At 40.7% G+C, this 15,728-nt stretch overlaps 1 protein-coding gene across 1 annotated transcript; it reads left to right on the top strand.

Moving 5' to 3' along the window:
* The first annotated feature begins 892 nt into the window (after positions 1-892).
* Positions 893-6,208, top strand: LOC114550528 (uncharacterized). The gene is made up of 4 exons (XM_028571338.1): positions 893-1,189; positions 2,252-2,396; positions 2,484-2,537; positions 5,847-6,208. Exons 1-4 carry the CDS (start codon positions 893-895, stop codon positions 6,098-6,100), a joined length of 750 nt encoding a protein of 249 aa, XP_028427139.1. The 3' UTR covers positions 6,101-6,208.
* The last annotated feature ends 9,520 nt before the right edge of the window (positions 6,209-15,728 follow it).

Below are 15,728 nucleotides of genomic sequence, written 5' to 3'. Positions count from 1 at the left end.
GATGATTCCCAATGCTGCTGACACATCTAATTCAGCGAATTCATCAAAGGAAAAGCCAGAGGAAGAAACTGTGACTCATGAACAAGAATTACCACATCTGATTATGAGTAAAAGAATTACTGTTATGTTTGTGGTAAGCCACAAAGCAAAATTTCCGCCACTTGAAAACACACAAGACACATGCTGAAATTGTCCATGCATTTTCCCTTCCTGAGGACTCAAAAGAGCGCAAGATATTATTAGAAAAATGAGGAATAAGGGAAATTTTAAACATAACACTGCAGTTTTGCAAGATGGAACAGGATCACTGAAAGTGAAGAGAAAGCCAAAAGCTAAAAACACTGGCAGGAAAGTTTATTCACTGTATGTATTGTCAAGGGATGTACATACGTAAGGAGCTTTTGGAGACATGTCCGCAGATGCCTTTTAAGCCAGAAAACGAAGATTTGGATGACCAACCTGGGAGAACCAAAGTACTGGGCTTGGCTGTAGCTCTGGAGTCTACATTCTGTCAGCAGATCTCAAGTGGAGTGTGGAAGCTCCTTAGTGTCATGAAACAAGATGAGGTGGCCTCAGTTGTGCGAAATGACCTCTCTATCATTCAGTTTGCCCAGTCACTCTACAACAAACATGGACAAGACCCTACAAAATATGAATACATTCGACAGAAGCTCCGTGAAGTGGGGCGTTTGTTGTTATGCCTGCGTGCAAATTCTCAGTACATAACCTAGAGGAGGCTGTTAAACCTGCTAACTTCAGAGAGTTGTGCAAGCAGTAAAGAAAGTTTCAGGTTTTGATGAAGAAAAACACTTGTACCAGAAACCAAGCCTTGCGTTGAAACTGGGGCATACACTGCAGAAAAATTGCTGACATTATTCATTGTAGGGCACTCATGGCAGAAGATGAAGAGTTGATCAGGTACACTGACACATTCAAGAAGTTGTACACCTCCAGGTGGTCTGAGTTGGTGTCTCACAGTGCCCTGAACACACTGAGCGATGCAAAATACAACAAACCATCAACATTGCCCTTCACTGAAGATGTTCAGATCCTTCATCAGTACCTTGAGAAATCTGCAGAAAGTGCCTTCTGCAGCTTGAAGGAAGAGGCCACCACTCAGAACTATGCTCAACTTGCAAAACTCACACTTGCACAAATCATTGTGTTCAATCGAAGGCGTGCTGGGGAAGTTTCAAAAAATGCGCCTCAAAAGTTTTCATGAAAGGGACAACACAAAGCTCCATGAAGATGTTGCCATGGGGTTGTCTAAGACTGAACAGAAGCTCTGCAACTATTTTCAGCGAATTGAAATCCTGGGGAAAAGGGGCAGAAAGGTTGCAGTTCTGCTCACACCAAGGGTGGTGGATGCTTTGTCACTACTTGCCAGTAGAAGAACTGAATGTGGCGTTTGTGCCACAAATGTCTTCCTGTTTGCAAGACCAACGTCAATGAGCCACTACAGAGGACAGGACTGTTTGCGTGTTCATGCAAACCAGTGTGGAGCAAAGCACCGGAGTACCTCAGGTCAACACAACTCAGGAAACATGTTGCCACACTCTCACAAGTCCTTAATTTAAAAACAATGAACTTGATCAGGTTGCAGATTTCCTGGGTCACGACATCCGTGTTCACCGCGACTTCTACAGATTACCAGTTCCCACAACACAACTGGCTAAGATTTCCAAACTGCTTTTGTCAATGGAGAAAGGACACCTTTCCAGCATGCAGGGGAAGTCACTGGATGATATTGAAATTGAAGGTTTGTATAGAAATTAGCCCTTGTAGATATTATCTGAGTGTTTGTTTTTCCTTGATATGTTAATTTATAAACCTCTAGACTTGGCGTAGTCAACATCCTTTTCAAAAAAAAAATCACCTTTCATGTCCAAATATGAGTTGAGGACTACTATTCAGAAATATAAGCATAAAAAATACAGTATGGCTGGACAGTAATTCAAACTTATGTTTGTGGAGGTGCAGTCGAATTCACGTTAAATATTAACATAATATCATATTGTGTAATCATTTGTACATGGATTGTTCTATCTTATGTGCTCATGGACCACATTAAACATAAACACAGGTATAATAGCTCAAAACTACTCAAGTAAAAATAGTTACTTTGCAAAAAGTGGCAAGTACAAAACCACAGGCCTACTATCTTTTCCCTAGGTCTTTTTTTATTTGATGTGGCTATTTCAACCACGTATGTCCAGCTATTTATGTGAGTTTTACTAATGCCATTTTCCAGATGAGATTGCGTTATGACGCTGAAGATAGTGGGAGCGATTCTGATAACGGCAACACAGAAGTCACAGCATCAGAGTTTGGAACTGTGGAGCCTGTGGATTTTGACTCTACAACCACAGAGCAAGACCATGACATTGGAGGCTTTGGTATGTTAACTCACTTCACAGTCACTGCTGATAAAATGTATTTTTCCTGGGACAAAGGTAACTTTTGTGAAATTTTGTGTTCAACAGGATCAGTGTCCTTTGTGTCGTCCACAGTAAATGAGAGTGTACCTCCCTCTGAAGGTAAGATTCAGATTCAAGAGGTTTATTGTCACAACACAGTGGTTTATACCATACAATTCTTACTTTACCCAACTCCCTTAACAGAACAGTTCAATAATAAGACAAATGCACAACACAAATAGAATAAAATATAAAATTTAAATATAACTTCCAGTGTACAATAAACCTAAGTTGGAATTAAAAAAAAAAAGAAACCTGAGTTGAATAAGGTGCTCTGTGCCACACAGTTACAATTAAGGTGCCGATAGTCATTCAGACAAGTCACAGTGTCCTTGTGACGGGCACGATGGTGGTTGACTTGAAGCTGGTGGGGACCGAGTGGTGACACAGTGACACAGAGTGGTGTGTCCAGTATGCCCTTGTTGGCCATAGTCCCTCCCTTTCAGCTGGTGTTGAGGGCTTCGAAGTGAGCGGTTTGTTTTCTGTTTGCAGTTTGTGATGTGTTGCAGACCTTGCCACATGCTCCCGGGATCAGCAGTGGTGTAATATCCCTCCAGCTTCAGTCTGTATTGTCTATTGGCCTGTTTGATTGATCTACGCAGGTCATATCTGGCCTTTTTTCTAGTCCTCCGTGTCACCCGAGACACATGCAGCAGAGCGCGCACATAGCATGGACCACACTTCAGTTAATCCAGGGTTTGTCGTTGGGGTAGGTCTTGCAACGTTTAGTGGGGATAATTTTCTGCAAATGTAGCCAGTTACAGCTGCAGCATATTCCTTTAGGTCCACAGTACAGTCCCCTCTCAGAGCAGGAGTTTTAAACCCACCACGGTCTGTACTGTTAAAGCAGTCCTGAAGCACTAGTTCAGATCCTTCATTCGTTTGAGGAGTTGCCTGTAGGCTGGCTAGAGGAACACTGAGATGTGGACTGATAGTCCAAAGTGCAGGTGAGGCACAGCCTTGTAGGCGTTCTTCACGTTGCTGTACACTTGGTCAAGAGTATTCTACTCCCTCAAAGGAAAGCTCATCTGTTGATGGTACTTTGGTAGGACGCTCCCTGAGGTTGTAGTAGTTAAAATCACCAGCCACGATGAAGGACAGCATCTGGGTGTGCAGTCTCCAGCTTGCTGATGAGGTCCTGTAGCATCCCCATCGAGCAGAGGCACAGCGCTGAACTCGCTTGGGAGATAAAGATAAAGAGAAGGGCCTGCACTTTAGCATTAAAGTTCAATGTCCGATGAACCGTGCTTTTCAACAATCTGAACATTCCCACACCATCAGTTGTTAATGTACACATGCCGCCTCCCTGGTATTCTTGAGTTTGGCGTGCTGTCAGAGAGCCAGATCTCAGTGAGAATAAGAGCACAACATTCCCTTATCTCACGCTGAGTTGTAGTCCTAGTTCTCAGCTTATTTGTCAAGAGAACGGACATTAGCTAGTATGGTCCTGTAGCTCAGCCTAGCATGTAGCCCACCTCTCTTGCCTCGTCCCCGTTGTGGGCGCACCGGTGTTGCTGTGTCCTGCCGGCTGGAGTTGGCTTGGTTCAGGCGTGGGAGAAAGTTAAAGTTCAAGAGGCAGTGTTGTAAGCTTGTGTTGAACATTGCCAATGTCCAGAAGTTCTTCCCTGCTGTATCTTACTGTCACACACAAGCTGTGTGTGTAAGATGCACAATAACAAAATAAACAAAGTTACATCAGTGTCAGGAGAGCGAAGGCATGGGCACCATGGTGAATTGTGAAGCACCTTAATGTGCTTTGAATAAGATACATCTTTTTTTTAGGCCAGGTATGAAAGGAAGAAAGACCTAAATAAAAAGTCATACCATTTTAAAAAGAATAAAATTAAGTATAATTTATAATTAAATAATAATAAAAATAATAACTATTACATAAATTACTTTGCAGTGTATTCTACACATGCCACAAAACTGCACCATCCACAGTTGGATTCCATCTAAGGCCGGTTACACACTGGGCGGCGTCACGCGAGCGTGTCAGCCGCGTGGCGTGTCCGTTTATATTTCAGCTCCCATGGTAACAGGTTAGAGCTTACACACTGCCTGCGTGAGACGACGCGTCTCAGGCGCGGCTCGAGACGCAGCGTCTGAGATGTGTGCATGCTAGAAATAGAACCAACGCCTATTTTTTTCGCGACACGCGCGGCGTGTTGGAAGCGTTTCCAGGCAAAATAGAATAGGAAAAGATGTTTATATGTCATTTAGACACAAATCCATATTAACAAATGACATGTTGATGTTTGAAAGCCTCTAGGTTTTGATATAAATGCAGATAGGCCTAGGCCTATATGAATGTAAAATGTTTTTAATCAATTTTCTAGTATTGCACCTGTCAATACTAAAGCGAAATATTCTGTAGCCTATTTTGCCTTCAATATTGCCGACGTTGTCTTTGCTTTAATCAAATCAGTATCAATATTTATGTTTAACATGGTATTTCATTTTATCAATGGGGTCAGACACCTTCCTGGTGGGGAAAGACAGACAAAATCCACGCAGCTGACATGCAACAGAAACGCCCGCTCACGCCCACGCCTGCAGTGTGTAACCGGCCTAAGGATATTTATGCACATCTCTGTGATGTTTCCTGTCTGAAGTTTTCAACTATCAAAATGCAAGAGTAATCTTAAAGAAAGGGATATAAATAAATAGCCCTAAATTTAATTGTACTGCATTTGTACAAAACATCTTGTCTGCAAGGGAGCAAATACACTTAATTTATAATCAGAAAATGTATAGTGAATTTGAGATAAAAGTAAAGTTACCTCCTTCTCTTCATATGTTCTCTTGATGCCCATGAGTATGTTCTATTAATTCTCTTTTGGCAAATTGGTTAAAAGACTCAAAATTAATGAGTCACAAAATCTGGAAGACTAAGAGGTTAAAAGTAGTATTAGGCTGATTGTTACGTACTTTATGTGTTAGGTTTCAATATCAAGACTAAACTTTCAGACCAAGTTCCTACACTATTTAGCTAACCCTATGAAATCAGATTTATACTGAGAATCAGACCTTAAACCCCTAGTCTTTGTTTCATTTAAAATACGGTGTGTTGTACAATGCCAAAATAACTTAAGACATGTTACTAATTGTAGTATTACTAACTGTACTTAAATTAATTCATATATCAAAAGGTTTAGCCACTTAAACCGATGAACAGCAAAGACATTCTAAAAATGTTTTAATGCTGATGACTTTAATACACGCCATATTGTCCACACTCTAATGTGGGCTAGTAAAGTTGGTGAAATCACATCAAGTGAGCAGTTAACTGATATCCAAAGTGAATTATTAAGAAAAAAACACATTTTTGTTTGTGATATATCTTTTTCTTGTTTGCCTATGTTCCAGGGAATTATGCTGATAAAGAACATGGATCCAGAAGAGTGGCAAAGAAAGTGTGGTCTAAGGCTGAGGTCGCTGCAGTAATGCGACACTTCAAAGATCATATAAGCAGGGGGAAACTGGCCACCAAAACTGAATGCAGTCACTGCAAACTGGTGGAAGATCCCGTGTTGGCACAAAGAACAGTGCAAAATATAAGGGACTTTGTTAGAAATAGAGGAATAACTGCAAAGAGGCAGTCACAAAAAGAAAAGATTTAAAAACACTGACAGTTGTGGTAGTGTTTTTCTGTATGTGTTAATGTTTTAAAAAGTGTGGCTCTTGTGTTACAAGTTATCAGCCTGTTATAGGTTGTAATAATGCCATTTTAAAGGTTCAGTACAAAAAATATAAGGTTGAATTATACAAAGAGGCCATCATAACAACAAACTGTAAACCAGCACTTATTTTATTTATTTTTACATCTTATTAATTTATTTTTGTTATGATCAACCATGGGTCTTTTGAAGTTGGGTAAGAATGAGATTTGAGCAAAAAAGCTAAAATCAGTTATTGTCATGACACTTGTGTTGTGTGACAATCTATTGTTAAGCTGTTACAGGCTCCTATCTGGCTGTTAGTCAGTGTCACCAATTAACAATGGTGATATTTGAGTTGTACAATAAAATAATAATTAAGTCCCATTAACGCTTGGTGGTGTCAGGTTAATGTGTATTTATGTTAATGAGGCCAAGTTATTTAAGTGACGTCATTGTCCCTTTAAAGTCCCAATAATGTTTGTTTGGACCTTATAAATCACATATTTTTCAAAAGGAGAACTGTCTCTATAAACCACAATAGTTTTAAGGTGGTGTGTATCACGCTCTGAAGGGTGTATCTGAAGTCTAAAGTGACCTGAATTTTTTTCAATTTTTTTTGAGTGTTTTAATCTAACTCCCATAGCTCTAGGACCTCAGGAAAGGGTAGTCCATCTAAACCACCACCGGGCCTGTTTGGAGAAAAAGTCCGGCTAATCCACATAGACCCGTATGTGTGTGTGTGTGTGTGTGTGTGTGTGTGTGTGTGTGTGTGTGTGTGTGTGTGTGTGTGTGTGTGTGTGTGTTTTGAGAAATATCTTTATACTGCAAGGTTATATTTATTTTATTTTTATTATTATTTGTTAGTTACATATATATTTTTGTTGTTGGATATTGGATGTAAAAAGAAGGAAATGGTTCTTCCATAACATTGCAACAAACCATCCACTCAGCTCCCCCCACCCTCTCCCTGGTCAACTGTCTGCATGACGTCAAAGCCTGGATGTCAACCAACCTACTCAAACTGAACAGCAATAAAACAGAGCTCTTGGTTGTGGCCCCCCAAGGCACTGCTCCAGAAGATTGGAGATCTCATCCTGGATGTTGACGGGTGTGCCATCTGCCCATCCTCTAAGGTCCGCAACCTTGGTGTAATTCTAGACTCCACCCTCTCTTTCCATACTCACATCAAATATATCACCAAATCAGCCTTTTTTCATCTTAAAAACATTTCCAGACTCAGGCCATCACTCTCTGACTCCGTGGCAGAAACCCTCATACCTGCTTTCATAACTTCCCGTTTGGACTACTGCAATGGAGTCCTGTCTGAGGTCCCCAGCAAAACCCTAGACAGGCTACAGTATGTCCAAAACTCTGCCGCCAGGGCCTGCGGTCCTCAGACGCTGGCCTGCTCTCCATTCCCCACACCAGACTTTGTACCTTTGGAGACAGAGCCTTTAGTGCTGCAGCCCCATCCCTCTGGAAAACCCTCCCTGCAGATTTTCAAAATGCTACATCCCTCCTGAAACACCACTTGTTCACCACAGCCTACAACCTCCCTTAGTATAGCCACTGTAATTCTGTAAAGTGTCCTTGGGTTTCATGAAAGGCGCTATATAAATAAATGTTATTATTATTATTATTATTATTATTATTATTATTATTATAACAACTAGGACTTTGAACAATAGAGTGACAGAGGAGACATCAGCTGTCCGAGACCAAAACTGCTCCTAACATCGACCGGGCCGGGGTCAAAGGTCATCAACCAGCAGTCAGAGCATGGCCGGAGACAGATCAAGGAGGACATTTGCATCACACTCCAAAGACCATCTTCTTGTTGCGTTCCCAATATTCCACACTTGGTAATGTGACACCCATGCTAGTTCTTAGTTCTACTCACTAAAGAAGACGTTGAAAGTTCTGATAAAGCAAATAAGCAGATTTAAAAACTCAAAAGTTAAGACTATTTTGTCACACAAGCAAAATTAACTTCTTAAAATCACAAGCGGGACATAAACGATTGATTTACTTTGCATTTCTAGAGAGAGGGCTTTCCATTCACTGTATTACAGATAGGAGTCTGCTTGTAGCCAACACCTTGTGGTCAACAAAATAATTGATGAGAAGGACGGCTAAAACATACATCTGACATTGATCTGATTGTACAACTCAGAACAATTAGGACGCTCTCATTCATGCTCATAAACCTAGCTACCTGTAGCTTTGTAACTAAGTTATTGTATTGCCTTTAGAAAAGTCCAATGGGAAATGTCTAAATATACTGTAGTACACTAACTGACCAGGAACAAGAAAGAATCCCTGTGAAGAATCTTGTGTTGCAGTAGGAGAAATAAAGCGAAAGGTACAAGGACAAGGTGTTCAGGGTCCAGGCTTTTAACCTGATCCGGAGCCAAGCACTGTTTCAACAACTGTCATTAGCAGCCAATTAGACTACAGCTCAGAACACAGCCGCAGCCTCTGGGTGATGGACACATGGATCGATGTGGCCGACAGGTTCGGCTGTGTTGGGTAAATTTATGGGTCCGTCCATGAGCCCAGGGCTGCTCTACTGATGACTGAGACAGTTCAAGGTGCATCTGGCTGCTCCTTAAGTTTACTGCACTGCTCATCATACACCGTTCCACTTGCCAGTGGGTTTATGGACCCTGAAATAAAGTTAGTTTATGAGGCCATTTCCTCTATATGAACAATCGTGTCAGTGGGCACTCAGAACAGCACAGAATTTTAATACATGGTTTTGACAGCTGCGGCCTGCTTCTTGAGGTTGAATGAAAATGACCTACAAATGTTCCTATCTGTCAACAAGCATTGGCTTATCAAGCTGCTTGCCACTCTGAGCCGTCCTGCCACGGCAGAGGAGTGAATCATCAAGTGAACCGCAGTCAGCGTTGGCTAAATTTACGTTATTATAGATGGAATATGGATCACGTATATATTCTAGAGCTGTCAATCTTCCTCTATAATACCATTTGAATTTCATTTGTTATTTTTTTTATATTCAAATGCAGCCTGTTATTAATATGTACTACACTGCTTAGGCTTATGCATTGTCAGTGCCACTATAAGCATGTGGTTGTTGTTACACATTCTGTCCACTAGAGGGACTTCTAACATTAGCCTGGCCTTGAAGGGGACCTACGTCACGGCGCATTGCAAGCTACTTTGTTTACATTAATTTTCCACCACGAGCACACAGCGACAAACACAAAATCAACACAGAACTCTGTAATGAAATAGTATCTAACAAGTGTAGTGAAGCGGCTCTGTGGTAAATGCTAACAGTGCTCGGATAGCACAATGACGTCATGTTAGAAAGGACAGCCGAAACTATTTGTCAAAAACTAAGTAACGACAGTGTTAGCTACTACTACCTGTTTCTTGCAGATTGTCATGTTACTGAGAATACAGCTATTAGAAGGTAATATATGAAGTCGAAGCTAACTCTGATAGCTGTAGGGCAGCTAACATTAACTTTAGCTGTCTCCATGAAGCTCCCAACTAAGCTAACGTTACTATAACTCGCGACGCAGTTAGGAAAGAAGAATGAGCTAACTAACGTCAACATAAGCACTTTGGCTCATGTTAAAACTATTTCCTGTCCTTCTTCCAATTTCCAGCAGCAGCCTGTCCCTCCCCCCTGTACTAACGTTAGCTCTGTGATGTTGTACTACCGTTACTCGGTACGTAACGTTAGCTTACTCCGGATTTCCACCAGATGCGCAACGGCTGCAGACCGGCTGCGCTGCGTGTCTGCTGCGTGCTCCGCCGTCCGCCAATACCCACCAGGTCTGGATTTGTTGCGGCACGGCTATGGCCATGACTGACAGCTGTAGTCACGAGGACCGACAAGTTCTCGTCGCGAATTCACGTAGAATAGAACCACAAAACCAACAACAGTTAGTTTCCATCCAGAGGAGTAGAGGGGAAACGACTCTGTGCTGTGTTTTCAAGGTGTAGTTCAGGGAACTATGATCCGCCGTGAGCACGGGGTATTTTATTTTGAAAATTAATTGGATATTAATTTTGTTTCTGTGCTCGACTTCCTGTCCCGCACTATCTACAGTGTGCTGAATTGCTGCTGAGCTCTCCGGCGTCCGGCAAAAATAGAAGCTCTGCTTATCTGCTGCGGTGGGCTGCGGACCGCCGGAGCTGGGACGGAGTCGGAACGCAGCCGTTATGCAGCCAGTGGAAATACACACATTGACTTTAATGGAAACCCAATGACTCCGCCGCCGTTTCAGAGCTGTTCCACAGCCGTTACGCATCTGGTGGAAATCCCCGGTTAGACCTCACAATGCCTTGTGTTTCTCACTCCCGCTAACTTATTGTTCATAAGATGTGACATGAGTGACACATGCGGGTAGGCCAAAGCGAGAAGATGGAGATTAGCTAACGTTAGCCAACATATTTACAAAAATTCAAATAGTAATTTCAGCATTCAAATAGTATTGATTTTTTTACTATTCAAATTATATTCGACTTTTGGTATTTGTTCCAACAGCCCCAATATATTCACACTTAAATATAAAAGTAATTAATGTCAATGTCCATGAGAAATGTTTTTCTGCTCAACCAAGTGGGTATGTTAGTTAGAAACTATTTTATAAGATATAAAAGATATACAGACAGATATAAATAAATTTTTATTTTGGTTATGACAACGGTTTGAATTTCTTAACTAATTTGTGCCAAAGAAAAAAATCAATTCCACGGCAGTTCTAGTCATTAGCATCCACATGACGCACCCTTTCACCCACGTCTTAAAACTCAAACTAAGTTTGTTCAGGATGTTTACATATAATTGTCACTGCAATCCCAGCCTGCTCTTGCAATAACAGTAATTGTAAATAAATTATTTTGTCTTACCCCTAATTTTCAATCAATCAGTCAATGCTTGATATTTGACCAGCTGGGACGCTTCACCAGGATAACATTTTCATGCCATAGAAATGAACTAAAACCAATGACTATCTGAAGCTAATAAATCAGCCTAAATGAATCTGGTATGGTATGGTGGAAATGGTCAATAGTAATTACAGTTCTTAGCCAGTGGCCTAAGCATATTGAGATTATTTATAATTAAACAATGCCTTTTTCTACAATAAACAGTCATTTTAGCTACAGGATTGTTTTGTAGCTTCAATTGACCACTCAGTGCTGCTCCAGCACATAATGAAGTGATTGATCTGTGCATACAGGCAGAGCGCCAGATACACAGACGTTGTCAATCGAGCTGAGGGAGGGCGAAAGTAGAACGATGTGTTTGCCTCTTAACATGTGTGGAGCAGCCCCCACCGACCCCAGGCTAATCCCTGAAAACTCCTGCTATAAGATCTACTGCTGTTTGTCATGTTTCACTGTAAAAGCCCTGACCTTGGGGAAGGTGTCTAATTACTTGCTTCACGGCAGGAGGGACGCTGCTGGGTGCCGGAGACGAGATTTATTCATCACTCCCAGGAGGAAGAGTGTGTGTGTGTGTGTGTGTGTGTGTGTGTGAGAGTGAGTGAGTGAGCGAGCGAGCGAGAGAGAGAGAGAGGAATCTATTGGCCCACAAACCCGGTATAGTGATGTGTTTCAGACAGCAATTTCCAACAAGTCCACCAAACTATACAACGATATAGGCCGTTTAGTGGTGCACGATATATCGGCTATATGGTCATTTTTTTAACATATCGGTATCGGTTTGATGTCAAATTATATATAATTATATAAATATTAATTTTTTCTTCTGAAAATCTGATGACAGTCATATTTTGCAGAAGTCAGAAAGGCAGGTGTGGACAGAGGGGTATTCAGTTGGTTCAATTAAAAAAATTTCAACAAATCACAACAGCCGTTATCTCAAGACGCTTTACAGAGAGTAAGACCTAGACCACACTCTATAACTTACAGAGACCCAACGATTCCGCCAAGAGCAAGCATTTGGTGCGACAGTGGCGAGGAAAAACTGGCAGAAACCTTGGACAGAACCTGGCTCTTGGTTGGCGGCCATCTGCTGCGATCGTTTGGGGCAGAGGGCTGGTTGCAGTCTGCAACCTCACCGCTAGGAGGCACTAAATTGTACACACCATCCCTCAGCGAACATCTTCTGTGATGTGTTTAAGAACCGGCGAGAAGCAATGAAAGGATATGAATTTGATCGTTTCTTGCTTTTCAAAAGGTCCCTGCTGCCAGCCGACCACTAAGCATTTGGATTTTGAAGTTTCCTTACCAGTACACGTAAATGATTTGCCTCCTGGTGGTGAAGTATTGATTATTAATCCTGTCACCCTCCTGCTGATATATTGTGGTTACTCTGAGTTGTGGGGTCAGTAAATATCTTACTTATGCTGCTTTCAGCTGTTTACTCTCTGAAATCGGACTGCTGGGGTGCATGTAAGGCTACTCAGATGACAGAAAGCCAGAGAGACAGCTTTTCTCATAAAACTAGCCAACAAACTCAGTGTGGTTGCAGTGTTCTCCACCTACTGCTCGCCTTTCTTTCCTGTTTAGCCCAGAGCGTCTATCAGAACACATTACATTCTCCCATGTCAGCGCCGCCACAGCCCGCCTGACGCTGTTTGTTGTGGTGCCCTTACCCTGGGCATCATGCAGACAGGCCACTCTGTGTGTATGAGTGTGTGTGTCTCTTTAGGGTGGGTCTGAGTTTATTCAGACCCTCTGGGTGGTTGGGAGGTATCAGCAGACCTCAAGGGCTGTTGACATGACCCGACACACACACATTTTAAGGAAGATAGTCTGTCACCATCCCTCTCCCATTCCATAATCTTCCACTGAACAAACATGACAAAGCTGACGGGCAGTAGCATGCACTTCAAGTCCCTGTCTTTCTCTCTCACACGCACGCACGCACGCTCATTTGCAAGCAGACTGTCTCCGGTATATATCAGGCTGGTTATCGCTTTCATTGTCATGGTAAATTATATCGAATTTTTACACTTCAGGTTTATAATTAATCGGAGCTGAAAGACAGGGAGCTGACAAAGGAATTCTCCAGCAAACCTTTTCAACATTCTCCTAGATTCCATTTCCGTTTTTAACCCTCATTTCAAATCAACTTTCCACCTCAGAGCAGAATATCCATTACTAGATTTCCTCCACTTGCTAATTAATGACTTTCAGGTTATCCCTTAAAACAATTACACATAGCATTTCATCATCAATAAATCATTACCTCATTAATTTTAACATATTACTGAAGGATGAACACTTTAAAGAATTGCTTAAAGATTGTAAATTATGATGAAGGAATAATCATTAAGGGAAATTCCTCTATAGTGCACCAATAAAAAGGCAATCTGCCTTGATGAGCAAGCCTGATGAAACTCAAACAAACTCTTTACCAATTTTCTGAACTTACTGAATTATACTGCAGTGAAGAGGATTTCTACTCTTCCTACTGTATACAGGTTAATACATGTTTTTATTCATTTTAAAGAAAGTTTAACTGCCCACTCTGGCTGAAAGTTGTAAGCAGCAGCACTGCTGGCTGTGGTTGGTAGCATGCTCTGTTGCACCTGTAACCACACCCAACTGTGATGTCACCATGTACCGACACATCCTGGAGTACACTTCTACATCGTACTAAAAAAAAAAACTTCTACATCGTACTACAAGATTTTTTTCAAGGAAATGTGATTATAAAGCCTAACAATCAATAAAAACATTTTTTGTATTTATTGTATGGCTGGGCGATATGGAGAAAATCTGATATCACAATATTCTTGACCAAAAATATCAATGTCGATATTGCGATGATATTGTAGTAGTATTGTAGGACAAGTGCTGCTATCACAAAATATTTTTTACAATGAGATTTTAGATAAATAATCATCAACAATGTGGTAAACAGTGTCAAGTGAAATTATAGATAAAAAATAAAAAATAAATGTTCCAGCTATATACCGACATGCATGCACAAAAATAGTGTGATGTTAAAACAAATCTGTAATTCTTCAAATGATTTCAACAGATTTTCTGAGAACATTGAGTTTGTATGTGCTTGTTATCAATTTAGACAACGTAATTGCATATCACGATATCTCAATATATGATTTCATCACAATATGATTCCATTGAAAGACGATAAATTATTATATTAAATTATTGCCCAGCCCTAATTTATTGTATTCTTCTTGTCTTACTGTGTATTTAGGTACCTTTCTTCTCAAGTTTATTTATGTTATGTCATCACAAGGTAAGGTTGTAATGCTCATTTAATGGAAATGACTGCCTTATTAATATACTGTATATTCACATACATCCCTCTCTTTTTCTCTCTCCCCCTCTCTCTCTCCGCGCAGCGAGCTCCACCTGATCTTCTAAGAACGGTGATGCCGTTATCAGTGGAGTATTGATTGGTCAGTAGGCGGTGCTTTAACACCGGTTGATTGCCAACTTAACCTGCTCCCGACCAGGTTAGGCGTCCAGCATAAGTTACCACGGCGATTGAACCCGATAACAAGTGATCCACCTTTGTGATTGAAAGCATGTTTACCTTGGTAAAAGTGCCAAACAGCAGCTACATTACCTTGTTCTAGTTCTGCCTGCAGAGCCTGGTTAAAAAAAGTGTAAAGGTTTGGAAATTTGTGTTACTTATGTGCTTATTTATTTTTTATGTATTATTATTTTATTGATTTTATTTTTTAAGTACTTGAATTTACCTGGATTATTTTAATTTAAGCTATTTTGTAATTAATTAATTAATTTTAATTTATTTAATTGATTGGATGAACTATAATTTGCCTAAATATGATTATTTTGTATTTTTGTCCGTCTGATTGAGTGCTTGTGTTAAAAAATAAATCAGACGTTACTCAACTGTTACTCAGTACTTGAGTAGATTTTTTACCAAGTACTTTTTTACTCTTACTAGTAATTATTTTGATGACTACTTTTTACTTTTACTTGAGTCATATTATTCTGAAGTAACAGTACTTTTACTTGAGTACAATTTTTGGCTACTCTACCCACCTCTGGTAAACATCTATTAATGATGGTTATTATAAAGTGTTACCAGTATTTCACACTGTTCCTTATGGTCTCCTAATAGGGTATGTAACATTGATTGGGCTGAAAATTGCCCGGTTGCTATTTTATGGGCCCTTATGCATGAGAGCTTTTCTTCCAAATATGGTATGCTCATGAATATTTAGATGAGCTGCGCGCTGATTGGTTGACATAAACATACATTGGAGACAAGACAGCAGGTCTCATATTTCAGACACTGCAATGTTTTGTTACTAAATTCCCTTCTGAGATTTTTTATGCAAGCAATCAACTATATAAAGCTCAAATATGGGCAGTTTTACGAAAATTGATGGCTAATTGCAACTTTGGTAAGACATGTTGGACTTCAGGAGCTCCACACAGTCTGACGAGACAGCGGCAGCCCTGCTGCGCTCCATACCCAAGAGAAAGTCACCGTTACTGGGTTACTGGACAACCAGGGCTCAGGGTTCCGCCGAGCTGGCTGGCTGCCGGCATAACTATAATATATTTACAGTTTGAATTTCGTCATGCCACTTAGATTACAGCTACACTAAAGTCTTACAAAGCTTTCAATTTA

The sequence above is a fragment of the Perca flavescens genome, chromosome 23 (genome assembly GCF_004354835.1).
Source record: "Perca flavescens isolate YP-PL-M2 chromosome 23, PFLA_1.0, whole genome shotgun sequence".
In the NCBI taxonomy this organism is placed as follows: domain Eukaryota; kingdom Metazoa; phylum Chordata; class Actinopteri; order Perciformes; family Percidae; genus Perca; species Perca flavescens.
The sequence above is the reverse complement of the archived record's forward strand: the minus strand, read 5'-3'. Positions and strand labels throughout refer to the sequence as shown.

Coding starts and splice junctions, on each gene's coding strand:
- LOC114550528 (XM_028571338.1), top strand. CDS start 893: ATGGCAGAAGATGAAGAGTTGATCAGGTACACTGACACATTCAAGAAG. Junction 1,190..2,251: donor ATCGAAGGCGTGCTGGGGAA/GTTTCAAAAAAT, acceptor GCCATTTTCCAG/ATGAGATTGCGTTATGACGC. Junction 2,397..2,483: donor CCATGACATTGGAGGCTTTG/GTATGTTAACTC, acceptor TGTGTTCAACAG/GATCAGTGTCCTTTGTGTCG.